The sequence below is a fragment of the Hemitrygon akajei genome, chromosome 10, assembly GCF_048418815.1.
Source record: "Hemitrygon akajei chromosome 10, sHemAka1.3, whole genome shotgun sequence".
Taxonomy (NCBI): domain Eukaryota; kingdom Metazoa; phylum Chordata; class Chondrichthyes; order Myliobatiformes; family Dasyatidae; genus Hemitrygon; species Hemitrygon akajei.
Genome location: NC_133133.1, coordinates 167,010,283 through 167,038,110, shown reverse-complemented (window position 1 = coordinate 167,038,110; position 27,828 = coordinate 167,010,283). Strand labels below are relative to the sequence as shown.

Sequence of the window (27,828 nt, the reverse complement as noted above, 5' to 3'; positions counted from 1 at the left end):
TCCGCTACCCTCAGCCTGCTGCCCCAGCACACAACAGCAAACATGATAGCACTGGTCACCACAGCCTCGTAGAACATCCTCAGCATCGTCCGGCAGATGTTAAAGGACCTCAGTCTCCTCAGGAAGTAGAGACGGCTCTGACCCTTCTTGTAGACAGCCTCAGTGTTCTTTGACCAGTCTAGTTTATTGTCAATTCGTATCCCCAGGTATTTGTAATCCCCCACCATGTCCACACTGACCCCTTGGATGGAAACAGGGGTCACCGGTGCCTTAGCCCTCCTCACTAAGGTCCACCACCATCTCCTTAGTCTTTTTCACATTAAGCTGCAGATGATTCTGCTCACACCATGTGACAAAGTTTCCCACCGTAGCCCTGTACTCACAGTATACACAGGTACTAGAAGTCAAATAATATGGTACTGATAGAGCAGGAAATTTATGGTTGTCGCAAAAAATTCTAGCAAGCATCTCGTTAACATCGTATTAACTTCAGCAAATAGAAAGGACAGTTAACAGTTCAGGAGCAGACATTGCATATTTTCTCTTTAATGGATGTTGGTGGTATATCTGCTGAAAGCATGTGATTTCCAGATAAAGTATTTCCTCTTTGTCTCAAATTGGATTATGGATCAAATCAATCTGACGGTGACTCGAGGTTCTGGCCAGAACCTTCATTTGCTTTCAGGAGACATAAGACTACAGATGCTGGAACCTGGAGCAGTATACAAGGTGCTGAAGGAACTCAATGGGTCTATCGAAGGAAATGGGCTGTCAACATTTTGGGTCAAAACCCTTCACCTGGGCTGACCTTCACAAAGGTCTTGACTAATGCACTGACTTTCATAGATCCTGCCAGACCCACTGAGTTCCTCCAGCATTATGTGTGTTGCCAGTTGCTCCCAGATGTATTCTGAAATTAAGTAAGCCCACAGTAAAGTAGGAACATTCTCATAACAGATACTGGTACGTCTGTCACTCTGCTCCATTGTTGAATTCCAAGCGGGGTGCAATGGTGACATCCAATTGTGCTGGAGTTCTGCAGCATCTAGAGAATCCACCTCTCTACTCCTACACTAGCCTAAAATTACATTACAGTATACCAAACTGCGAGGAGATCATCAGCATTATTATATGCCATGTCATATCATGATCTTTGACCATGAATGTTCTTGAGCAATTTTTTCTTCAGAAATGGTTTGCCATTGTCTTCTTCTGGGCAGTGTCTTTACAAGAATGGTGATGCCAGCCATTATCCATACGCGTCAGTGATTGTCTGCCTGGCGTCAGTGGTCGCATAACCAGGACTTGTGATATGCACCAATGGCTCATACGACCATCCACCACCTGCTCCATGGCTTCACGTGACCCTCATTGGGGGGGGGGGGGGGGGCTAAGCAGGTGCTACACCTTGCTCAAGGGTGACCTGCAGGCTAGTAGAAGCAAGAGGACCCCTGCCCCCTCCCTCTTCAGTCCTGACGAAGGGTCTCAGCCCGAAACATTGACTGCTCATTTCAACGGATGCTGCCCGACCTGCTGAGTTCATCCAGCTTTTGTACATGTTGACTTGACCACAGTATCTGCAGTGTACTTCGTGTTTAGAAAAACCTTATACCTCCTTTGATAGAGATATATCTACACCCTGCCATCCAATGCAAGGAGATAGGCTAGCAAAATAGCAGACAATTAGTAAACAACAGTGAATATTGTGCAGTGTGAAGCGATACAATTTGACAGGAAGAATGAAAACTGCAATACTGATCAAATGATACTACACTAAAAGGTATCAATGAGTAGATGAATCTAGGTATAAATGGAAATAAATTATGCTTTAGGAGAAGGGGAATAAGAAGGAAGGTGAACATTAAGGAAGGCAGCAAGAAGGAGCTTAAGAGCACTTGGGTAATTATGCATGCACAGGCGTGTGTTCCCACTATGTTGACTCTGTTTGACTTCATTATACTGTGGTCTTCTAAATCTTCTATTCCTGTTTTCTTAATAACAGATTTTAGATAAAGTGACCAATAGTTTCTTGCTGCCTCTTTCTATTCTCATGTAGAAGCATTACATCTGAAACGTTTAAACTCACTGGGACACATTTCAGAATGGGCATTAGTCTGAAAACTTCAACTGTCTATTCCTCTCCATAGATGCTGCCTGACTTGCTGAGTTCCTATAGTATTTTGTGTGTGCGTTACTCAATATTTTCAGCATTTGCAGAATCTCTGGTGTTTACAAACTATAAATGTATTTCATATAGCTTAAATGGTGGACAAGTAATTTCTTATTTTAAAGGGCATTAGTTTCAATTCTAACTTTGAGTGACTTCTGATCTTCAATAATCTCAAAGTTATGTTTGCTTAGGGTAACAGCTGTGAGTTCACAATGGTAGCGTTTCACATTGACTAATGATTTTCAAAGGCAGCTGCAAATAAAGCCTGTTATCTCGGTCACTAGAGACAAGTGCTCTAACAATAATTTGTTTGAGCAGATGATTAAGTAATAATGAAAGAAAGATAAATAATAGGATGTTAACTTACCTGACAAACGATTGTTGCTTATGTTGAGTCCTTGTAACATCTGAAAGTCAGACATGTCTGTAAGTTGCGTCAGACTGGAAATAGAACATTGGTACATCAGTATATCAGTATTTTTTTTTACACATAAAAATAACCCTATGAAATCCAAGTACTCCCCTTTATGATAAGAAGCTGTTTAATTTAATGCAAATTTGTATGGCAACATTCTCATTTTTGGTAATAAATGCACTTGAATGATCATTGTTGTAATTAGACAAAGGACAAATACATCTAACATATATCTGCTGAGATATAGATTATGAATTGAAGTGAAATTTGTAGCTGTCTTGAGAGAAAAACAAATGTACATTGTTGAGTTTGCCCTTATACCATACGGAAATGAAAACAGCAAAAACTTGTTTCAACAAAAATACCAGCGGCTATTCAGGTTAAAAATATTTTAAGACTAAAACTACTCCGCATTGAACAAGAGCATTCATTCATTTGCTGATATTTGACTAGAGAACTGCTAGTGACATTAGGACTCATTAGGGATGGATTTCCTTTATCAGTAGTAAAGCTAGTTACTGCCTCGTCAAAACACTTAAAAAACCACAAATTTACAATTACTTCAGACACTCTACTTCATATAATAACCATCTAATAAGGCTATTATCCACAAAGACTTGAATGAAAGGAGTTAACAATAATACTGAATTGTACCATGAGCAAGAGGAATATCACCCTTTGTAAAATCAAGTTATCAGCTTAGAGCCATTCATGCCAAATTATAAATGGTTGCCATCAACTTTAAAGCAGTAGTGAACAGTATAGAAACACCAATGTTTTTGAATGGAAAATCCTACCAAAGGTAGTGGATTCAATCCAGTACATCATAGGTAGAGCCCTCCCAACCATTGAGCACATCTGCATGAATTGCTGTTACAAGGAAAGCAACATCCATCATCAGAGATCCCCACCACCCAGGCCATGCTCCTTTCTCACTGCTGCCATCAAGCCTCAGGACATGCAACACCAGGTTCAAGAATAATGATTACCACACAACCATCAAGCTCTTGAACAAAAAGAGATAACTACACTCACCAGCCCATCAATTGAGATATTCTCATAAACAGTGATCTCACTTTAAGGATTCTTTATCTTGTTATCTCATGTTCTCGTTATTTATTGCTTTTGTATTTGCACAATTTGTTATTTTCTGCACTCTGGTCAATCTTTCATTGATCCTGCTATAGTTACTATTTTAGAGATTTGCTCAATATGCCTGCAGGAAAATGAATCCCAGGATTGTATACGGTGACATATATGTAGCTCGATAATAAATTTACTTTTGAACTTTTTGACGTATGCATGGTAATATTGAAATCAATGGAAATCAGTGTGTAAAAATTTTTATTGGCTGAAGACATGCATTGTATAAATGAATATGGATATAGTTTTTTGGAAACTCATATCTTATCTCCACAACATGAATACAGAAGTTCCTCAGGATAGTCATTGGCCTGCCTATTATTATGCTTGTACTGAGAATACTCTGTGATGACAGCTTATCATCCATTTCCATTTGTGACTCCTAAAGTAGCACAATAGTTCATACCTTAATGCACCAGCACTCCAATTTGCCTGAAAGACTGGAGCACAAGAAGCAGGGTAACAACCACTGGAAAACAGCCCACTTGACTGGCAGTCCAACTGTCTCACCTCCATTAGTACACAGACACAACATTTTTAAGCTCTCTGCAATGATTCACTTAGGATTATTAAACAGCACTTCTCAAACCCATAACCTTTACTTCCTTGTGAAACACCCACCTTAACCTCTATAAGTCATTTTCAATAGCAGATATGAAAATTTATCACTATTCTGTTACTGTTCCTGGATCACAATTCTGGATCTACCTCTGTTACAATGTTAGTTGGTGGCTCAGCATCATCTTCTCAAAGATAATTATGACTGACTAATAAAAACTGGTCTAGTCACTGATGTTCAGATGAAATAAAAAAAACCCATTATTACTGCAAATTCCTTCTGCAGTTTCAATGGTTAAAGGCAATAATTTTAAAACTAAATATCCTAGGCACTTTTCTGCATTATAGCCTTAGAATCAGAGTAAATACAATTACTTTCTAACAATTTTAACAGTTCCTAATATTGGGATGAAATACCAGACCGGGAGACGATCTACACTTCTCATGCATAAGGAACACTAATAACATCATTAAAGACCAATCCTATCCCGGACACCATCTGTTTGATCTCCTGCCATCTGGTAGGAGATACAGAAACACTTTAGCCAAGACAGCAAGATGGAGAAACGGCTTCTTCCTGAGGGCTATTGTGCAGCTGAATAATGCTACACCTTGGCTTGCCAATGGCCTTTGAATGTAATGGACTACCAAAGTCATTTGTTGTATGTAAGTATGGGATTTTTTTAAAAAACAAGCTGTGCCATATCATTGTAAATATCTGTTTTGCATGGACTGGAGTACAATTTCGCTGTCTTGGGCAATGACAATAAAGTTCCATTATATTTTATTGTAACTAGTTATAATGTAAAGGTGCATTGACCTATGAGCAAAGCCCTTGATAAAGAACCTTACATTGCAAGTGAAAAATAAGATGCAATGCCTGCCCTTTTACCTTCTCCCTTCCCATCAGCAAGGATCCCAATAATTTTTCCAGGTTATATAGCAATGTATTTGCATTTCCTTAAATTTAAGGTTCTGTATCTGCTGTTCACAGTATTTCCTCTACAATGTGGAAACCAATGCAGATTGCACTTGTCTAATTCTGTTTATCATCTCTCTTATTTATCAGATTCAAGAATCTGTGACCTCATGTCTCAACTTACACCTTCCAGCCTGTGTCAACATCCACTTTCCCTTATTTTTTCCTCTCTTCTTTCCACCAGCCTGTCTCCCAATTCTGTCGCTTGCTCCTTGCTGCCTGGTTCCATACGCCCATCAACCTGCCCAACTGATTCCACCTACATCTTCAAGCCCTGCCTCACTCCTCCCTCTTACCTCTTTATGCTGGCCTATGCTCTCAGTTCTGACATTGGGTCTTGCCAAGAAACATTAACCATTCTTTTGCCTCCACAGATGCTATCTGACCTGCAGAGTTCCTCCAGCAGTTTGGATTTTTTAGCTCAAGATCACTACATTCACGGTTTCATCTGTCTGCAGGTTACCTGATTGTTTTGAACAATACCTCCCTATATTACCAGTTGTAACCCTGAACTTCTAGTTGCCTGTTCTCAATTCCCACTTCACCACAACCTCTGTCCAGCCACCACTCTACTCCATTTAGGTTTAGCATAAATTGAAACAGTTCTACAATTCTGGTTAAGTATTTAACATCCTCTGGCCTCAACACAATTTTATATAATAGTCATATCTGTCATTTTCTATTTTTATTTCAAATTGTTTCAGCACTCAGAACATTTATTTACACATTCTGCTCTTCTTGCTTTGTTTTTATGCCCTCAGAACCAATCTTCGGTTGCCTCATTGCAGCATTATGTCTGCCTTCATCTCCTACAATGCTCCCCTCTTTATGGTTTTCTCCACACTTGCTTCTTTCACTGCATCTTAAAATGTTAGACCGCAACACACAGGAGCAGAATTAGGCCATTCAGCTCATCAAGTACGCTCATTTGATCACGACAGATTTATTTTTCCCTCTCAATCTCATTCTCCTGTCTTCTCCCTGCAATCTTTGACACCTTAACTATTCAAGAACATAACAACCTCTGTTTTATATATACCCAATGACTTAGCCTCCACAGCCATCTGTGGTAATGAATTCCACATATTCATTACCCTCTGGAAGAAAGGAGTTCTCCCTCATCCTAGTTCCAAATGAACGTCCCTCTATTCTGAGGCTGTGCTCTGTGGGCCTAGACTCCCCCACTATTGGAACCATCTTCTCCATATCTACTCCATCCAGGCCTTTCAGGTTTCATGAGCTCCACCTTCATCCTTCTAAACTCCAGCAAGTAGAGGCCAAGACCTCCTCATACATTAATCCTTTCATCTCTAGGATCATTCTTGTAAAGTTCCTCTGGACCCTCTCCAACACCAGCACACACTCCCTTAGATATGTGGCCCAAAATGTAGTGTGGCCAATGCCTATAAAGCCTCAGCATTATATTCTTGTTTTTATATTCTACTCCTCTCATTTTGAATGCTAACATTGCATTTGCCTTCTTTACTACCAATTTCAACCTGTAAGTTAACCTTCAGGGAATCCTACACTGGGACTCCCAAATCAATTTGTACCTGAAATTCCTAATTCTCTTCTGTTAGAAAACTGTCTATGCTTTTATTTCTTCTACCAAAATACATGACCATGTACATCCACATCTTAGACCATAAGACATAGGAGCAGAATTGGCCATTCAGCCCATCACGTCTGCTCCACCACTCCATCACAGATCCTACTCAACCCCATACACCTGCCTTTTTGCCGTATCCTTTGGTGCTCTGACCGATCAGGAAACTATCAACTACTGCCTTAAATATACCCACAGACTTGGCCTCCATCACAGTCTCTGGCAGAGCATTTCACAGATCCCCACCACCCAGGTCATACCCTCTTTGAGGCTGTGCCCTTTAATTCTGGATACCCCCACCATAAGAATCATCTTCTCCACATTCACCCTATCTAGTCTTTTCAACATTTGGTGGAAGAAGATACCTACAGCTGCCTAACCCTGCCATTTGAGAACAACTTCTTCTGTGGAACATATCTATCCTGCACCTTGTGAACTATTCCCAGAAACTTCAGCTATTTCTGCTCTGCTGTCATTCCCACCAGTATCCTCTTCCAATCCACCCAAGCAAGCTCCTCTCTTATGCCTCTGTAATTCCCTTTATTCCATTGCAATACTGATACATATGACCTATGCTTCTCCCTCTTAAATTGCAGTATGAATTCAATCATATTATGATCACTGCCTCATGATGATTCCTTTACATTAAGCTCCCTAAGATCTGGGTTATTACACAGCACCCAATCTAAGATAGCCTTTCCCCTAGTAGGCTCAAGCACAAGCTGCTCTAAAAAGCCAAGTCATAGACATTCAAAAAATTTCCTCTCTTGCGAACTGACAGCAACATGATTTTCCCAATCCCCTTGCATATTGAAGTCCCCCATTACAATTGTGTCACTACCCTTATTACATGCCTTTTCCAGTTCCCTTTGCAAACTCAACCCCACATCTTGACTACTATTAAGAGGCCTATATATGATTCCCAAGGGTAAGAAAATGTTTTTTTTACCCTTGCAATATTCCATCTGCCATTTCTTTGCCCATTCTCCCAACCTGTCCGTCATTTTGCAGATTCCTTGCTTTCTAAACATTATCTGCTCCTCCTCCTACCAAAGTATCATCTGCAACTTTGCCACAAGACTATCAATTCTGTAAACCAAAAGATCAACACATAATGTGAAAAGTAGCAGATTCAACATCTAGACTTGAGAAACATCACTAGTCACCAGGCAGCCAAACAGTAAAGGCCCCCGTTATTCCCCCTCTTTGCCTTCTTCCAGTAAGCCAATCTTCTATCTATCCTTTTGTGTAACCAATGCTATATATGTCACCTCGTCAGAGGCCTTCTGGTTATCCAAGCTGAATCTCCTTTTCTATCCTGCTTGCTACATCAAAGAATTCTAACAAATTTGCCAAGCATGATCTCTGCTTAAGGAAACCATTCTGATTTTAGCTTACTTTGCAGTTCTTTGCTTTATATATTTTAAAATCCTAAATAATTATCACATCTCCATTGAAAAAACAAATTCAAATTTTCTACAGTAATTACAAAAACAAAACTTTTTACAGTGTTACACATAAATACTTATATTACTTTAGCAAACTGTAAATATGTAGTTTTATTTAAAACATTTAAATGGAAATCTTTTCTTATATTAAATACAGAATGCAATGCTCTTTAGCCCCCTCTTCTGGCTGAATTATGTTTTCACTTCATAGACTTGCTCTATTTCATTTTCTTGACTGGCTGATGTGATTTTGGTAATTATCAAGTTTATTCAAATATTGCACAAGAATCCTGAAATAAAACATCATCTACATAATTTGCACAAAATGTATTTATATATAAAATAATAATATTTTACAAAAGTAAATAGCACAGCTGGTGGAAATCCAAGCAGAAACAGGACATGTTGGAAATTCTCAACAAGTCAAGTTTACTGATCATTCATCTGAAGTGTGCTGATTATTTCTAATATTTGTTTTTATGATTTCATTTTGTTCAAGAACCAAAAGTCAGAGACATTTCACTGGATTTATTCAGACTTGGGTGAAATAAAAATCAGAAGAGCTATTTGTAACAACATTACAAACAATACATTTGTACAAATTGAAAAAAGTTAAAATATACTTTGTTCAGAAGCTACTGTAAAATTAAATTTCTTAGACAAATACAAATCATTTGCAGTGGACCCAATAGTAGTGAAAATCCTATTCATTATAATTAATTTGAAAACCATTAACAGAAAGACATCACTGTGAATATTTCCATTTTTTTTTCCAGGAGCTGCTACTTCAAGTCATTACAAACATGAAAATTTTCACACAACTAATTCAAGTTAACTGAGGATATTTAGTAATTCATATGTTTCCCTTCCCATCAAGATACAGTTTCAAATGGAAATTATATTCAGTTTGTGAAATTCATGAAATCAATGCTTCCAGCACATCAAAATATATTTCATCAAAAAAATGAGACACAGCATTTTCCTTTAGAAAATATACTGTAGTTTGAATCTGATACTCAAATGCATAAAACACTTTCTTTCACCATCTAGAATTGAAAATAGAATGTTTTATGAAACGGTGATATTTTTTAGGGGAATAAAGGAATTCTTTCTCCTGAGATACAAGGTCTAGTATAACTAATGAAGTAAGTATAAAATTGAAGACCTGTTCCTGGTCCAAAAAGCTTAAAGTAGACATAAATTTTGAAATAGCAAAAAAAGTACCATAGATGTCGGATTATAAGCCGCTACTTTTTTCCCACATTTTGAACAGCTTTGAACACTGCGGCCTTTACTACGGTGCGGCTAATGCATGATTTTTTTCATGCCGCCAAAAACATTTTGCCTCGTAACAGTAGACCAATAAAATTGATGAGTAGTTCACAGAGGTCCAATGAAATTGTACGATAAATCAAGCGCACTTTCACAATTAAATTATTGTAAATCAGTCATTTGTACTCACCCTCATCAACATGGAAAACACTCGAAGAAAAGCATTGTGCTGCCTTTATGGCAGTTATTTAGTTTATAATATTTTCGCTTAGTAATTCATTTTCTAGTTAAAGTTAGAAGTGTTTTAACTATATTTGTTTTCTGTACTACATCGCGGGATGCTATGACATCACACCCGGTTTCGCCGCGTCTTGTGGGAAAAATACCAGTTTGCGATAAACGGGAAAGCGGGGGCGAGCGCATTACGCGAGCGGCATTAGATCTGAGCGAACGCTGCTTTTAAGTTAAAGGCGATCAATAACTTTTCCTGGTAGGCTGCAGTATATATATTTTTTACCAGTCGTTAGGAGATATTGGAATGTTGTTCAGTAAAAAAGTATACGCAACGTATATTTAAAAGTAGCCGCGTTACAGGCACGGTTCGAAAAAAAGCATTTGCAATATGTATTGTTTATGTTACCATATGGATTTAATTAAAAGTTAAAAAATCCTCACGTGTAATATCTTTCTGTGTAAATATCTCATATTACAACGTGGGACACCTGCGGCCGAAAATCCGGTGCGGCCTGTACAAGTACAAAATTGATTTTCTTTCTAAAATTAGAGCCAGCGGCTTTTAATCAGGTGCGCTCTGTAGTCCGGAATCTACGGTAAATATTTTAAACTAGAAACTTATTCCAAATAATAGAAATTCTGAAGTAAAATATTGGTAACACTCCTGTATGTGATTAGGATCAATTTAATATTACAGGACTAGTTTATGGAGCCATGAAGATTAGTACTATCAGATTAAATTTTCAATATCACTGAACATTAAAATATATCTAATGCACCTGCAAAAGCTGACTTTCAAGACAGCACTCTAGCATTAATTATAATAGGCCTAACATTCCGACATGAAGACAATTTGTGAATATTTTGGGTATGCCAGCAGTTTGCATTCCAAACCACATTGTTTTAATGTTAATTTTAATGTACATTTTTAAAATTTAAAGGATCAGAGAGAATATTTAAAACAATTTACAAGTATCTCCTTTTTGAAGATTTATTAACATCGATTATTATAGGGCTTTCTTTTGCTAAGGTCTCTAACTATGCTATAAATATTCAGACATAATCTTGGACAGCTAGTCTAAGTAAAGTTACTTTCTTGAATTTGGGCAACTAGAAGTCAACTTTCCACTAATTAGCTCTGTAGCTTTCCCCACGGTCTTCTTAGTTCTTATCAAATTTGTGCTGTATTTGATAAAGAACTTGCCTTCAGTTTTCTGCCTGTACTGTACCAAACACAATTTCTTTTAACAACTCCTGATGAAGGGTTTCGGCCCGAAACGTCATTATTACCTCCTCCCATAGATGCTGTCTGGCCTGCTGAGTTCTGCCAGCATTTTGTGTTTTTTATTTCTTTTAACAACTGTTTTAATGTAATATCAGAAAGGATCTTGGTTGGTGAAAATTTAATTTTAATCAGCCTAAAAAGCCAGTCCTCTTCAAGTGAAGCTATTTCTAAATTTCGAGTGATGTAAGAATGCCAGGTACTAGACCACTTGATTACTGTTTTATCATAACAGCAAGTAGAAAATTATTCACAATATCACTGAAGAGGTGAAGAATGTTTCTCAGATGAAGGTCACGTGGACTACAGAATAAGTCTTTATGAATGTGCTGCAAAGTGATGTATTGTTGAATCTAAACTTTGAACTAGATGTTAAAAGGCAATTGTTTACTGTACTTGAAGTCAGCCTTTACTTGGCAGCAAATTCCACACAAGTTTTTATTAATGACAACATCAAAGAATTCTATTTTTACTTTAGCTGTCATCCTGACAAGTCAAAAAATGATCATGAAGTAGAATATGAATATCATACTGATAAATTGGTGAGGCAATTGCCCCAAAGGAGGGAGAAGGGAGAATAAATTTGTTCCTTCTAAGGTGATTGCCATTGCTTCATTAATTTATACAGTATGCTCCAGTTTCTATCTAACACTTGGCTTTGAGAAGAGGTTGTCAGCCCTGATCTATAACCAGTGTTCCTAAACATGAGGTATCTTTACTGCCGAGGAAATTCCAAGCTTGAGACTTTGTTCTTAAAGGTACAGAATTAACTGCAGGTTGTAGAGAGAACTAAAGTGGCAATGATGAATATATCAGGTAATGGAGAGCACTTAAAACATAATACATGTTCGGCACAGCTTTGTGGGCCGAAGGGACTTTTTTGTGCTGTAGGGTTTCTACGTTTCTAACAAGACTAGGCAGCTTGGTCCTTCAAGCTTATCCCTAAATTCCATAAGATTATTACTCATTTACTTCAACTCCACCAGTCCATTTTATCCAATTAGTTGAAAGTGCTGTCACAGGTAGAAAGGATCAAAAAGAAAGCTTTTGGCACATTGGCCTTCATAAATCAAAAGTACTGCATACAAGAAGATGGGATGTTCTGTTGAAGATGCATAAGATGTTGGTCAGGCCTAATTTGGGGTATTGCACGCATTTTTGACCACCTACCTACAGGAAAGATGTAAATAAGGTTGAAAAAGTACAGTGGAATTTTACAAGGATGTTGCCGAGTCTGGAGGACCTGAGTTATCGGGAAAAATTGAACAGGTTAGGATGGATAAACTCTTCTTGGGCTTCCAGCCAGGTACAGGTATTGATTATAACCAATATTTCAATGACAAATTCTGCCATCTTCTTTAGAGATGATGCCTGGCCATGTCTAGTCTGGTGTTATTACTACTCCTGCATTCCGTCCCTCCTGACTGGTTAGTCCTCATCCAATCAGGTTTTCATTCTCCCTCTTTGTTTGTAATTGAAGTCCAGTTCTTACTTGGTGTGGCACCTTCATCTTTATTAATATTCTTTTTTTCTAATATTATTTCAATGGCTTCCTTTAACAGGCAATCCGAAAGCTATTGGCGTGGTACAATAGTTTTGCGCCATCAAAATCAATCCTATGGCCATTGGACATTAGGTTAGAACTTTATTCCTTGGAATGTAGAAGATTGAGAGTAGATTTGACAGAGGTATACAAAATTATGAGGGATACAGATTAGATAGAGTAAATGCAAGCAGGTTTTTTCCACTGAGGTTGAGTGGGACTACAATCAGAGGTCATGGGTTAAGGGTGAAAGGTGAGAAATTCAAGTGGAGCAAGCGAAACTTCTTCACTCAGTAAATTGAGAGAGTGTGGAATGAGCTGTCACCAAAGTGGTGCATACGAGCTTCATTACAACACCTAAGTGAAGTTTGGATAGGACAAGGATGGTAGGGGTATGGAGGGCTGAGGCGCAAGTGCAGGTCGATGAGAGTAGGCAGTTTCTATGGTTCGGCATGGACTAGATGGGCTGAAGAGCATGCTTCTGTGCTGTACTTTTCTATGACTCTATACAGTCCTTGTTCCCTTTGGAATTCAAATAAAATAACTTAAACAACAAGTTGCATTAATAAATAGCCATTATGTTAATGACTCTATGCAAGGTCATTTTCAGGTGTATGTCCAAGAAAGAATGTCACAAAAATTGATACTGAATCTTAAAAGAGACAATCCAAATTCTTAACCAAAGATTGTCAGTGTTCAACTCTGTATTAAATTTGTGGCTCTAGTTCAAGATTTCCAAATTCCCAGGGGAAAAAAATCATGATTCTAGCACTTACTCAGTCAAACAGCTTAAAAATATTGTATTGTAAATATTGTAAACTTTCTTGAGATTACTATCATTCTTTTGTAAATGAAGAAAATGAGAATAAATACATATGGCAGAAACATGCCATTTAAGGACCACAAGATGGCATTGATGTTGATAGACACATTGCAGCAGTTATACTTCAAATTGTTGCTCAGGTATTCCATTTGGATGTAAAAGAGGAGACAACAAGAAAGGACAATAGTAGAGACAAATCTAACTTGTGTCACTTGTGCAAAACAAATGCATGTCTATAATCAGCTTCTTAAACCCTAGAGTGAATCTATTTATTTATTTATTTATTGAGATACAGTGCGGTAGCTGACCCCCGATTTAACCATAGCTTAATCACAATATACAATGACCAATTAACCTACGAACCGGTACATCTTTAGATTGTGGGAGGAAACCCACATGGGGAGAATATACAAACTCCTTACAAGCAGTGGCGGGAATTGAACGTGTGTTGCTGGTACTGCAAAGCGTTATGATAACCACTGCACTATCATGCCTGTAAAAAAAATGCAGGAGCACAAGTAATCTATTTCATCCTTCAACTTGCTCCAACATTGAATATGATAACTAAACTTCTAGCTTAATGCCATATTCTCATTATTTCTATATTCTTTGATACTTTTTGCCTCTACATAACATCCGTTTCCTTCCCACAAATATCCACTAACTTGATCCCCACAGATTTCTGTGGTAAAGAATTTTACTTCACTGAACTGAGTAATGAATTTCTTATCTCAGTCATAGATGTCTAGACCCTGTCCCCTCACCCCCCAACTTCCATCTGGCCAGAGTCAATATCCTCCTTGCATCCAGTCTGTCAAACCATTAGAACTTTGTACATTTCAACAAGAGCACCTTTATTTCCTTATATCACTGCCACCTAGTAATCAATCTAGTGAACAACCTCTCCAGCAAGAATTTATGTTAAGCTTTAGTTGATATGTTTGAGGAGGACAAACAAAATAATTGACAAGATATTACCGTAGATGTCGGATTATAAGCCGCTACTTTTTTCCCACATTTTGAACAGCTTTGAACACTGCGGCCTTTACTACGGTGCGGCTAATGCATGATTTTTTTTCATGCCGCCAAAAACATTTTGCCTCGTAACAGTAGACCAATAAAATTGATGAGTAGTTCACAGAGGTCCAATGAAATTGTACGATAAATCAAGCGCACTTTCACAATTAAATTATTGTAAATCAGTCATTTGTACTCACCCTCATCAACATGGAAAACACTCGAAGAAAAGCATTGTGCTGCCTTTATGGCAGTTATTTAGTTTATAATATTTTCGCTTAGTAATTCATTTGTTAGTATGTTTTCTGTACTACAGCCCAGAATGCTAGACGTCACATCCGATTTCGCCGCGTCTTGTGGGAAATACCGGTTTGCGATAAACGGGAAGGTGGGGGGAGCGCATTACGCGAGCGAAAACGCTGCTTTTAAGTTAAAGGCGATCAATAACTTTTCCTGGTAGGCTGCAGTATATATATTTTTACCAGTCGCTAGGAGATATTGGAATGTTGTTCGTGCACTGTTCAGTAAAAAAGTATACGCAACGTAATTTGTGTGTTACCGATACGTATGTATATTTAAAAGTAGCCGTATTACAGGCACGGTTCAAAAAAAAGCACTTGCAATATGTATTTGTTTGTTACCATATGGATTTAATTAAAAGTTAAAAAATCCTCACGTGTAATATCTTTCTGTGTAAATATCTCATATTACAACGTGGGACACCTGCGGCCTAAAATCCGGTGCGGCTTGTACAAGTACAAAATTGATTTTCTTTCTAAAATTAGAGCCAGCGGCTTTTAATCAGGTGCGCTCTGTAGTGCGAAATCTACGGTAAATAATTCTAAGTAACAGAGAATTCTTGAAATGCACATCCAGATACCTGTTTAAGTGCTTGACAAAGTACAGGACATACTAAGCACTGGATACAAAAGCAGGCAGGTCAATCCTATCAGAACTGCAAAAATACTGGTTAAATGATCTCCAGTGCTTTTTGAAAGACTGACGTAAATCTCACACAAGATGAATCAATATTTAGGTAATTAAAATAATGGGTTTACTTGTTCATTTTGTCTTTTTTATACTACAGCAGGTAATTAAAATAGAAATTTGATTCTGTGTTACTTTTTCAATATATTATTTCAAATTGTATGTTGCTTTTTGATTTGCACTTTTGTTCCCTAATCAATTTGTTTCGAAACCAAGTGAGCTATCTTCCACAAATCATAATCACAGTATCAAGAATATGCACATTAAATGAAATGTTCTTGCAATACATGAATGAACCAAGCATAAAATGCAAATATAACTATACTTATCAAATATTTAAAAGACATGAGCTATATTTAAAGTTACTGTTATTCAACAAACTGTCATACTGTTACTGTTAATCGACAAATTGATTAGGAACATTTATTGGGATGGAAAGTGCTGATCAAAAAGCAACATCCAATTTGAAACAGACAGTGGGGTGGAAATACGTCTCTACCAAAGGAGGTACAAGAGACACCTTCCCACCACTAGCTAGCCTGCAGGTCACCATTCCATGGAGCAGGAGGCGGATGGTCGTATGAGCAGCTGGTGCGTATCATAAGCCCTGGTTATGCAACCACTGACATCAGGCAGATAATCTCTGAAGAGTGATAATGACTGGAGTTACCCATCTTGAAAAGACACTGTCCATAAGAAGGCAATGGCAAACTATATCATATGATATGGCACATAATGATGATGGTGATTATGTCATTCTAGACCTTACCTGTTCTGAGAAACAGAGAGATGTTGAAGCATTGGCAGCCAGTAATCGGACAGCTCCTTTAGAGTGGAGATACTATTGTCATCCAAATACAAGTCACGCAGTAACACATGATTTCCAAATATCGGTAACTGTAGAAAAATTAAAGATATTCTGGAGACTTTGCCTGTTCATTTTAAACATGAAATGCACCTGTGGTGATCATATTGTTGTTAAATATACTTTATGTTGAACTAATATCTCTGCTTTATTTGATCGATTATTTTCCTCGCTGATTACAAACCACTTTATTTAAAAACTTCCAACTTTTGTAACAAAGGCTGAATAGCCTTCACTGAAAGGTACAGATAATATAGTGGTTTTCCTGCAAAACTGAAATGTATTGCAAAATTTGTTGTTGTTATTTAGGAAAAGTGATAGTAATCATGTACAGGATAGTTCCCAAAACACAATGGCAAAAATTTAACTGTTATTTCAATGATATTGGAAAAACATATAATCTATAAATATACATGCAAAGAGGCTATCTAATATGAATTCAACTATGTCCAATTTTTATTTCATATTTTAGCATCTATAATATTTCGATTTTGAATTGACCTCTATGAATTCTAAGTCTTAACCAAAAAATAACATAACCGCAGTATTCCACTGAGAACATCAGCACAATTATCTGAAGTGGGATTTAAACCAACATGTCTGGATTGAAGGGTAAAAACTGCTACCATGGGAAACAAGCTCATGCCTTAAAATTGCAAAGGCCAGTACACCCGTTTTGCAAAATACTCTATTGAACTGGAACATTCTGCATCAATGCTAAGCTACATAACAGTTAGAATTGTCCTTAACCTGAAATATTAATATTGTCTCTTTTTCTAAATTTTAGAAAAATTTAGGAAAATTTAAAGATCATGCAAACTGCTGCATCACCTGCTGAATGTTTCCACCATTTTATATTTTTACTAAGCTTTGCAAACCCATTCAGCAAATACCAGTCTGAACCAGTGATGAATCCTTGTATGATAGCAGTAGCAAGCTTTGTTTTAAATGACATCAATTTGTTGCGGCAAGATGAGAAAATTCTGTCGACAAAAAGCTGACAAAATTTCTTAGAACCAGTTAGCCTATCCCTCTGCCTTAGCTGATTGAGAAAAATGTATAGCTTTTGACAAGTTTAACAGTATTTTGAACATTAAAGAAACCTCTGTTTCAAAAGTTATTAAAATTAATTCTTAACAACAATTCCAAACACTGAACTAAATTCAATTGATGCAAAAGGGTGAAAGCTTGGATTTCCAGCATCTGCAGATTTTCTCTTGCAAGTTAATTAAAATGTGTCTTTGCCCTTGTTATAGCCCCTCTCAATTCAAATGAATGGATATGGCATTCCTATTCATAGACCTCATACCCAGGAATCATGATTTGGGGGTGCATACATGGGAAACTGCCACCGTATCCCTGCAGAATGCAGGTTTTTAAATCCAGAATTTCATATTCATTACATCTTCTGTTAACCGGCAAATTGCTGGAAATGTAATTTAATACTGATGCAGGAACAGAAACAGCATAATAGCATTTGAACAACAGGCCAATAACTGTGTAGTGTCTAATGGAATCAGATTAAAGGCTCATACAAGGATTGAGAAGGAAAAAAATAATGTGTGAACTATTTGTCAAATTAGTACCAGAAGAAATGAAGGGGAAGATAGCAAAATAGAAAAAGAAATAGAAAATAAAATAAATGTTTGAAATCATAATGAATACTTCTATGAGTTTCCCCATTTCTGATGGCTTAATTTACAATGATAGAGCAGATGACTGGCAACAATTAACACTTAGTTCATGCTTAAAAGGGCAATACAAATGAAATGGAAAAGGCCCAGTCTTCTGTCCCTCATTGAATTAGTATTTACTGTGTTAAAATAGCATCATCAATCTGTCATTACATTGAAATAGTGAGGTAGGCAGCCCCATGCCAATTGTGAAATTAACTGCAGAGCAGCACAAAACAACTTTTGTACTTCTGTTTTTATTAGTGGTTGTCCCATACTTGAAGTTGCTGTGCAATGAGTGCTATTACACCTAATTATATTGGCAGCACATTAGGAAGTGTTAATGTCTTAATTGAACAGAATTGCATCAAATCCATTGACATAAATTTAAGGCATTCAACTTAATTAATGCTTAATATATTCTGTGCATTTGTGTCATGAGGGTTTCTAAAAAAAAAAGCAATGGCATATATTTCTGGTAAAATTCTGTCTGGGACTGAATGAAAGCACTCAATTAAGTGGAAAAAAATGTCATTAAATGCAAGCCTTGGAGGGGTTTCAAGGTAGTAGTCTCATTTCAGGAATCTGATGACAATAATATATATCATTTGAGCATGCTTTGACAATTTATTGCAACATCCAGATCTTTTGATCACATTACTTATGGTTGCTCCTAGCTATCCATCAGTCACCTAATCCCAGTACAAAGAGGATGCAAGACTCCCCATTGCAATATCACAACCCTTATTCTAAATTGCTTTACTTTCATTCTGTTAATAATCAATTTCACATTTATTACTTTACCTCAGAGAGGTTGTTGCTTTGTAACTTCAGAGTTTGAAGAAGTCCACAGTTATCAATACCTTTAATACTGCTGAGATGATTAAAGGAGCAATCAAGGTAAAGAAGAGTTGGAGTTTCACTTAAACCTTTGGTGCTTATCAATTGATTATGATCTACAACCAGCCTCTGGAGTTTCTTAAGAGATTCCAGACCACCTGGAAAATATCAAATACGTTTGTATATGAATATTCTTTATTCCAATACACATTCTACTGTTGATTTTCACTAGCCCTTACTCCCTACATTTGTATTTAACACTTTCTAACCATGTAAAAATAGAAAAAGGTTTCTTCTGTTCCATTATGATGTGCACAGTGCTCTTAAATTAACTTAATGTGAACTCAAGAACATTTTGAAAAAGCTCGGTTTTAACTCGATGTGATGACGTTTGTGCAAATAGGGCTCACAATTTTCCAGCATCGTATGGAATTTCCTGTATTGACGGGGAAACTTGCTTGGTCATTTGATTTGCATATACACTAGGATCCAAATTTTCTCAAACAGAAAACAAAGAAGCAGGAGCTTGTGGGGCGCAAGGCCAGGAGACAGTAGGTCAGTCTTCAGCGATGTAACCATTCTGTTTCTGATATACTGAGAAGTCCAATACCATATTGTGAACAGGTAGTACACAGAACATTGGCTGCAGTCCAAAGTCAGAAAATCTTGGTTTCTTCATTATCACTGCTACAAATATTCAGAACTTCAGTCTGGGGCATTTCTTTGACTGCTTGCCTGCACTTCTAATTCTTGCTGCTCATATGCTCACAATCATATTGCCATCACCAACCTCATCAAAACTGGAGATCTCCCATCGACTTCCACCAAACTCATAGTTTCTACTTCCTACCCAAGGTCCACAAACTTGACTGTCCAGTTAGGCCCACTGTCTCTGCCTGCTCCTGCCCCATTGAACTTGGGTCCACATACCTCGACTCCAATCTATTCCCCTCGGCTTAGTCCTTTCCTACCTACACCCACAACAGTTCACATGCTCTCAATCTCCTCTGCAACTTTCAATTACCAGGCCCTGACTGTCTCATTTTCACCAAAGGTGTTCAATCCCTATACACTTCCATTTCCCCCATAAAGAAATTCTTAAAGCTCTCGTCTTTGACAAAAATCCCAACCAGTTCCCCTCCACTGCCACCCTCCTCCTTCTGGCAGAACTAGTCCTCACGTTCAATAATTTCTCTTGCAGCTCCTTCCATCTTCTCCAAAACTCAAAAAGTAACCATGGACACCTGCATGAGCCCTAGCTATGCCTGCCTTTTTGTTTGCTATGTGGAATAGTCCATGTTCCAAGACTTCCGTGGTAATAATTCCCAACTCTTTCACCCTACATTGATGACTGCATCGGTGCTGCTTCATGCACCCATACTGAGCGTGTAAATTTTATCAACTTTGCCTCCAACTTGCACCCTGCCCTTAAATTCACTTGACCCATTTCTGACACCTCTCTCGCTTCTTTCAATCTAACTCCATCTCTGGAGACAAGCTGTCTACCGACATCTTTTAAGAACCAACCGATTCCCATAGTTGTCTTGACTATACCTCTTCCCACCCTGTCTCTTGTAAAAATGCTATTCCCTTTCCTCAGTTCCTTCATCTCCACTGTATCTGTTCCTTTCCAAAACATCAGAGACATCCTCCTTCTTCAAAGAATGGGGTTTCTTTTCCTCCACAATTGATGCTGCCATTACCAGCATCTCCTCCATTTTCCGGACAATGGGGCTTAGCCCATCTTCCTTAACAGGGATAGAGTTCCCTTGTTCTCACCTACCACCCAATGAGCCTCCACATCCAACATATCATTCTACTTAACCTCCGCTATCTTCAATGTGATTCTACCAGTAAATACATCTTTACATTCCCCACCCCTCACCTGTACCCCACTCTCCACTTTCCACAGGGATCGCTATCACCGTGATTCTATTGTCTATTCATCCTTCCCCACTAATCTCCCTCCAGGCAAATATCTCTGCACATGAAATCAAAGATATACCTGCCCACTCACCTCCTCCGTCACCTCCATTCAGGGCCCCAAATAGTCCTACCAAATTATGTGACACTTCACCTACGAACCTGGTGGGGTCGTCTACTATATCTACTGCTCCCAATGCAGCCTCCTCTACATTGGGGAGGCCAAACTTACGATGCCTATAAAAAGTATTCAACCCCCTTGAAAGTTTTCATGTTTTATTGTTTTAAATCACAGTGGATTTAATTTGGCTTTTTTTGACACAATCAACAGAAAAAGACTCTTTCATGTCAAAGTGAAAACAGTTATCTACAAAGTAATCTAAATTAATTACAAATATAAAACACAAAATAATTGATTGCATAGACACTCAGCCCCTTCAAGTCAGTATTTAGTAGATGCACCTTTGGCAGCAATTAGGGCCTTGAGTCTGTGTGGATCGGTCTCCATCAGCTTTGCATATCTGGACATTGCAATTTTTCACCATTCTTCTTTACAAAACTGCTCAAGCTCTGTCAGGTTGCATGGGGCTCGTGAGTGAACAGCCCTTTTCAAGTCCAGCCACAAATTCTCAATTGGATTGAAGTCTGGACTCTGATTTGGCCACTCCAGAACATTAACTTTGTTGTTTTTAAGCCATTCCTGTGTAGCTTTGGTTTTATGCTCGGGGTGATTGTCTTGCTGGAAAAGAAATCTTCTCTCAAGTCGCAATTCTCTTGCAAACTGCATCAAGTTTTCCTCCAGGATTTTCCTGTATTTTGCTGCATTTATTTTACCCCCTACCTTTACAAGCCTTCCACAGCCTGCTGCAGTGAAGTATCCCCACAGCATGATATAGCCATCACCATGCTTCACAGTAGTGATGGTGTGTTTTTGATGATGAGCTGTGTTTGGCTAATGGCCAAAAAGCTCAATTTTGGTTTCATCAGACCATAGACTGTTCAGAATCTTGCATGTCTTCTGGACAACTCTAGCTGAGATTTTGTGTGAGTTTTGTTTTGCAACAGAGGCTTTCTTTTCGCCAGTTCCCATAAAGCTGCGAGGGTTGAAGCACCCAGGCAACAGTTGTTGTATGTGCAGTTTCTCCCATCTCAGCCACTGAAGCTTGTAACTCCTCCAGAGTTGTCATAGGTTTCTTGGTGGTCTCCCTCACTAGTCCCCTTCTTTCATGGTCACTCAGTTTTTTGAAGATGGTCAGCTCTAGGTAGATTCACAGCTGGGTCATATTCTTTCCACTTCTTGATGATTGACTTAACTGTACTCCAAGGGATGTTCAGCGACTTGGAAATTTTCTTGTATCCATTTCCTGACTTGTGTTTTTCAATAACCTTTCTCAGAGTTGCTTGGAGTGTTCTCTCTTCATTGTCTCATTTTTTGCTGGAATACTGATTCACTATCAGTTGGACTTTCCAGATACAGGAGTATTTTTACTACAATCAATTGAAACACCTTGACTGCACACAAGTCTCCAAAAGGATTGCCATTTAACTAATTATGTGACTTCCAAAACCAATTGACTGCACCAGTGATGATTTGGTGTGTCATTTTAAAGGGGAGTGAATAGTTAAGCAATCAATTATTTTGTGTTTTACATTTGTAATTAAAATCACTTTGTAGAGATCTGTTTTCACTTTGATATGCAAGTCTTTCTGTTGATCATTGTCAAAAAGCCAAATTAAATCACTGTGATTCAATATTGGAAAACAATAACATGAAAACTTCCAAAGGGGGTAAATACTTGTTACAGGCAATATAAATTAGGGGACCATTTTCCCTTGCACTTCTGCTCCATCCACCAAAAACAGAATTTCCCAGTGGCCATTTTAATTCCTATCCCCATTCCCTTTCTGACATGCCAGTCCATGTCCTCGTTTTCTGCCACAGTGAGGCCACTCTCAGGGTGAGGAAGCAACATCTCATCTTCTGTCTAAGTAGCCTCCAAATGGATAGCATGAATATTGAATTCTCCTTCGAGTTTTTTTTCCACTCCCACTTCTCCCTTCTTCTATTTCCTACTCTGGCCTCTTACCTCTTCTCCTCACTTGCCTGTCACATCCTCAGGTGCCCTTCCTTCTTCCCTTTCCCCCATAGTCCACTCTCCATTCCTATCAGATTCCTTCTTCTCCAGCCATTTACATGTCCCACCTACCTGGCTTCACCTATCACCTTCGAGCTTGTCATCTTTTAAAATCTGATATCTTCCCCCTTCCTTTCCAGTCCTGAAGAAGGGTCTCAGCCTGATATAGCAACTGTTTATTTATTTTTGTTTTTGCTGTCTTTCCTGCTGAGTTCCTCCAGCATTTTCTGTGTGTTGCTCTGGATTTCCAGCATCCACAGACTTTCTCGCATTTATTTATTGCTGACATATTTACTTTATGCCCTATCCTCTGATGTTCAGGTTAGGTCACCTGGGATATCAGGGCCTCAAGCAATGCCAGGTCTGACTGTAGGTCATAATCCAGGGCACTAAGGTCTTAAACCAGGTTAGGAGCATGGAAGAGAGGTTGGGTAATGAGCACAGATCAGGTAGATCCCAGGCGAGAGGGCAGGTCAAATTGTGACTATAAATTTACTTGCATCTCATAGACCTAGACAGGTCTCCTAGCATTCAGCAAATCAGATGCACCAATTCACTGTTAATGCTGCCTGGATCGCCAGTGACTGCACCACCACGTTACATCATGTGGGGCAGGTGAGCCAGGAGGTTGATCAAACACTACACCTGGACACTTCCATCTCTTCAAATAATTTCTTATAAGATCATAAGATATAGGAGCAGAATTAGGCCATTTGGCCCATCGAGTCTGTTCTGCCATTTCATCATGGCTCATCCATTTTTCCTCTTAGCCCCAATCTCCTGCCTTCTCCCCGCATCCCTTCATGCCCTGACCATTAAAGAATCGATCAACCACTACCTTATATATACCCAATGACTTGACCTCCACAGCTGCTTGTGGCAAAGAACGGCACAGATTTGCCACGCTCTGGCTAAAGAAATTCCTCCTCATCTCCATTCTAAAGGGACACCCTTCCGTTCTGTACCCTCTGATCTTAGATTCTCTCATCATAAAAAATATCCTCTCCACATCCACCCTATCAAGACCTTTCACCATTAGATAGGCTTCAATGAGGTCACCCTTCATTCTTCTGAATTCTACTAAATTTGGGCTCAAAGCCATCAAACACTGTTCATATGAGAAGCTGTTCAATCCTGGAATCATTTTTGTGAACTTCCTTTGAACCCTCTCCAGTTTCAGCACATCCTTTCTAAGAAAAGGGATGCAAAATTGCTCACAATACTCCAAGTGAGGCCTAACAAGTGCTTCACTAAGCCTCAACATTACAGCCTTGCTTTTATACTCTGGTCCTCTTGAAATGAATGCTAACATTGCACCACAGCCAGTGGTGGAGATGATGGACAGCAGGTATTCAGATGATCAAAGCAAAAGGAACACATATGTGACTGGATAATAACATCCTGTCCCTACTTCTTGAGATCCAAATGTTGGCAGCCTAGCTCACCAAGATTAACATACTGGAAAGACAAGCAGAGTAACTAATTCAGAATGTGTACTGATAAAACAATTTAATCAAGTGAAAAACACTTTGCAAGTAAACCCAGAAGTTTGCAGCTGTCACTTGCCCACCTATCCGAGTGATGTTATTGTATGATAATTCAAGGATGCGTAGGCTGCTGCATTTCTCCAGACCATGCAGAGAGGTGATCTGATTATGACTGAGCAGAAGAACACAGAGATCCTCCAATTCAAGGCCATGGATATTTTTGATGTTATTTTTCTATGTAGACAAGAAAAAGATTTTGGATATAATTTAAAATTGTACATTTATGTTTGTCATAATAACTGCATGTTTTAAGAGTAATTTACTGTTATTGCTTTAGAGGGGTAGATAACAGTCAATGTAGTATTAATTCACAGGAATTTTGGTGAGAATATGGTCTTCTTGCTCCTCAACAAATCAGAAGGCATTCAGAAATTTGAGCCTATTTGAGTACTATTCATTTCAACCTTAAATAAGTCAGCAAAAATTTGTTTAACCATCTGCTTTTAGGAAGGGGATTGCACTACAATTAAATTTAAATATTTGAGTACCTTAGAGACTAGTAGTACCTAACAATTTTCCTTGATATGATTGTCATTAAAGTGATATTTGCTTTATAATTATAGTCTTACAAACCAGTGAATTTAAAACGAGTAGCAGCAACATTGTCTCTAATTCCCATTGTGCATGATATGATTTTGAATAAATTTGACTGAAGTAATGTGCTTCTTACAACACGTGGTTATCGGAGATGTCATGTACAGGTGGTCAAACAAGGAGGAGGTGGTTTATATCTGGACAGTCCTTTCTCTACAATTGAGATAGCCTTGAGAAAAAATTAGCCATTGCCAAAATGGTGCAACAATTAAAATGACTGCCCCTTTAAAACCAAAATTAGATAAACTAGAAGAATGCTTCTGTTTAAAACAGGAACATCCCAAGGTAAATTACAAGCTAATTGGTGAAGAATGAGAAAATAATGGTCTAATATTCTTCTAAATGCCCAGCATCATCTTTGGTTATAAAAAACAGATAAAAAGAAATAATCCAAAAATATTATAGAGGAGATTTGATAGAAGTATACAATATTATGACGGATATAGATACGGTAAATGCAGACAGGCTTTTTCTACTGAAGTTGGGTGGGACGGCAACCAGAGGTAATGGATTAAGGGTGAAAAATAAACAGTTTAAAGGGGAACATGAGGATTAGCAACTTCACTCAAAGGTTCAAGAGAGTGTGGAACAAGCTGCCAGCTCAAGTGGTGCATGCGATCTCAATTTCAACATTTAAGATAAGTTTGGATAGGTGCATGAATGGTAGGGGTATGGAGGGTTGTAGTCCCAGTGCAGGTCGATGGGAGTCGACAGTTTAAATGGTCAGGCGCAGACTAGATGGGCCAAAAGGCTTGTTTCTGCGCAGTACTTTTCCATGACTTTATAAATAGTTGCTTCTTTTTTGTAACCATTGCTTGATTAATAATTATTGAAGCAATTTTAATGTGATGTTTAATCTAACAACCAAAAGAGTGATAATGGACATCTCATATTTTGTTAACTTTTATAAGTGTACTTAATTGAGATTTTGATAAATGAGTGGGAACAATAATGCAAGAAGAATGCAATTACAGTTAGAATAAATCAATAGTTATTCAACAGCAAATTATTTTTTTACCTGTACATCTATATACTGTAAACCTTTGCAATCATTGACACCCTCTAATGTCTCTAGTTGACAGTTTCGAAGTATTAGTGACTTCAGTCTTGGACACTGTGAAAGGGTGGATAGGCTACAACCAGGCAAATCTTGAAGAGTAACAGTTGTAACCTACATTAGAGAAAAGTATTTCATTATACCAAAAACTATCTGATATCAAACATACTCTTAGATTGTTTCCAAAGTTTTCAAATGGCTTAATTATTTGTTTGTTTATTCATACAAGTAACATCCAAAATTAAAAATGAAATCCTACTTCTCAAGTTAAATTTTGTCAGCTAGTGGTATAAACACATTCAAAGCTAAAGAATTAACCTATTTCACAAATACGATTTTTCAAATGGCAATGATACAATGCCAGAATTATCGTGAACTTGTTAAAGCTTTATTATTTTCAAAGAAAACAATGAACAAAAAAGGCTATAGGATTTCACTATGGAATATTCTGCAGAGCAAAAACTTACTGAATAAACTTCAACTGATAAAATTTCAATTTCTTCAATGTTACATTTGAACAGCTAATGTTAAAAATTGAACTATCCATTATTTTCAAACAACTTTCAGATTAAAGAAATTCATACATAATCTGAGGCAACTTTTTAAAACCCAACAAATCAAATTCATGACAAAAGGACTACTTTATTATTAAAGTTTCAGTTAAGAAATATCAAAATATACTAGTCTAATAATACATTATACTATAAGAATGTGAATGCATCTTTCCATCATGTCCTCCACTTTGATGAGTTATGGGATGTTATACAGCATTTAATTATAGTGATTCTAATGAACCAGAATTTGCTGATAGTAGCAAGTTTTAGGAGGGTATATTTATTAGTATATTAGTTCTTCATTTCTGGAAACAGACGAAGTATGCATCCCTTAACAGCATTGATGTGCAGAAGAATCCAATTCCATCGCTCCCTGAAAGTGGCTACACAGGTTGACAGGGTAGTAAAGAAGGTATATGGCAAGCTTGCCTTTATTTGTCAGGGAACTGAGTTCAAGAGTTGAGAAGTTATGCTGCAACTTTATAAGACTTTAGATAGGCTATATCTGGATTATACATTCAATTCTGGGCACCCCATTACAGGAAGTATGTTGAAGCTTTACAGAGGGTACAGAAGAGATTTAAAAGGATGCGACCTGGATTAGAAAGCATGTGCTATAAGGAGAGGTTGGACAACTTGATTGTTTTCTCTAGAGTTGTAGAGGCTGAGGGGAGATCTGACAGAGGCTATTAAAATTATGAGAAGCATAGGTAATGTAGAGAGCTGGTATCTTTTTCCTGGTGTTGAACTGTGTAATACCAGAGGTATGCATGTAAGATGAGACTGAATCATTTCATAGGACATGTTCAGGGGAGGTTGATTTTAAGAACTGGTAAGGGCTTGGGATGTGCTGCCAGAGGTGTGGTGAAGGTATTCGAGAGGTGTTCAATAAACAGCACATAAATGTGCAGCAAATAGAAGGTTATAGATATGAAAGAAGGGATTAGTTTAACTGGATATTTTACTACTAATTAGTTCAGCACGACACTGCACACCAAAGAGCCTGTTTTTTTGCTGTACTGTTCTATGTTCTCACATGCACTTGCATTAACATAAATTAATAGCTTTGAATCATCGTCTGAGTCCTGACATGGTCACTCTGTCAGAAACCTCAAAGCAGGTGGTCACGATAGAACTGGCAATTCCTTGCAAAGAACAGATTG

The 27,828-nt window shown here is 37.9% G+C and overlaps 1 protein-coding gene across 2 annotated transcripts in view; it reads right to left on the bottom strand.

The window, feature by feature from the left end:
- Positions 1–27,828, bottom strand: part of lrriq1 (leucine-rich repeats and IQ motif containing 1) — a 165,969-nt gene that overhangs the window by 111,412 nt on the left and 26,729 nt on the right. For both annotated transcript variants that reach the window (XM_073059634.1, XM_073059635.1), the window contains exons 9-13: positions 26,073–26,225; positions 24,484–24,634; positions 18,820–19,013; positions 16,247–16,374; positions 2,538–2,611 (exon numbers count right to left, since the gene is read on the bottom strand). In XM_073059634.1, coding sequence (XP_072915735.1) covers positions 2,538–2,611; positions 16,247–16,374; positions 18,820–19,013; positions 24,484–24,634; positions 26,073–26,225 — 700 coding nt within the window. The remainder of the gene's footprint in view (positions 1–2,537; positions 2,612–16,246; positions 16,375–18,819; positions 19,014–24,483; positions 24,635–26,072; positions 26,226–27,828) is intronic.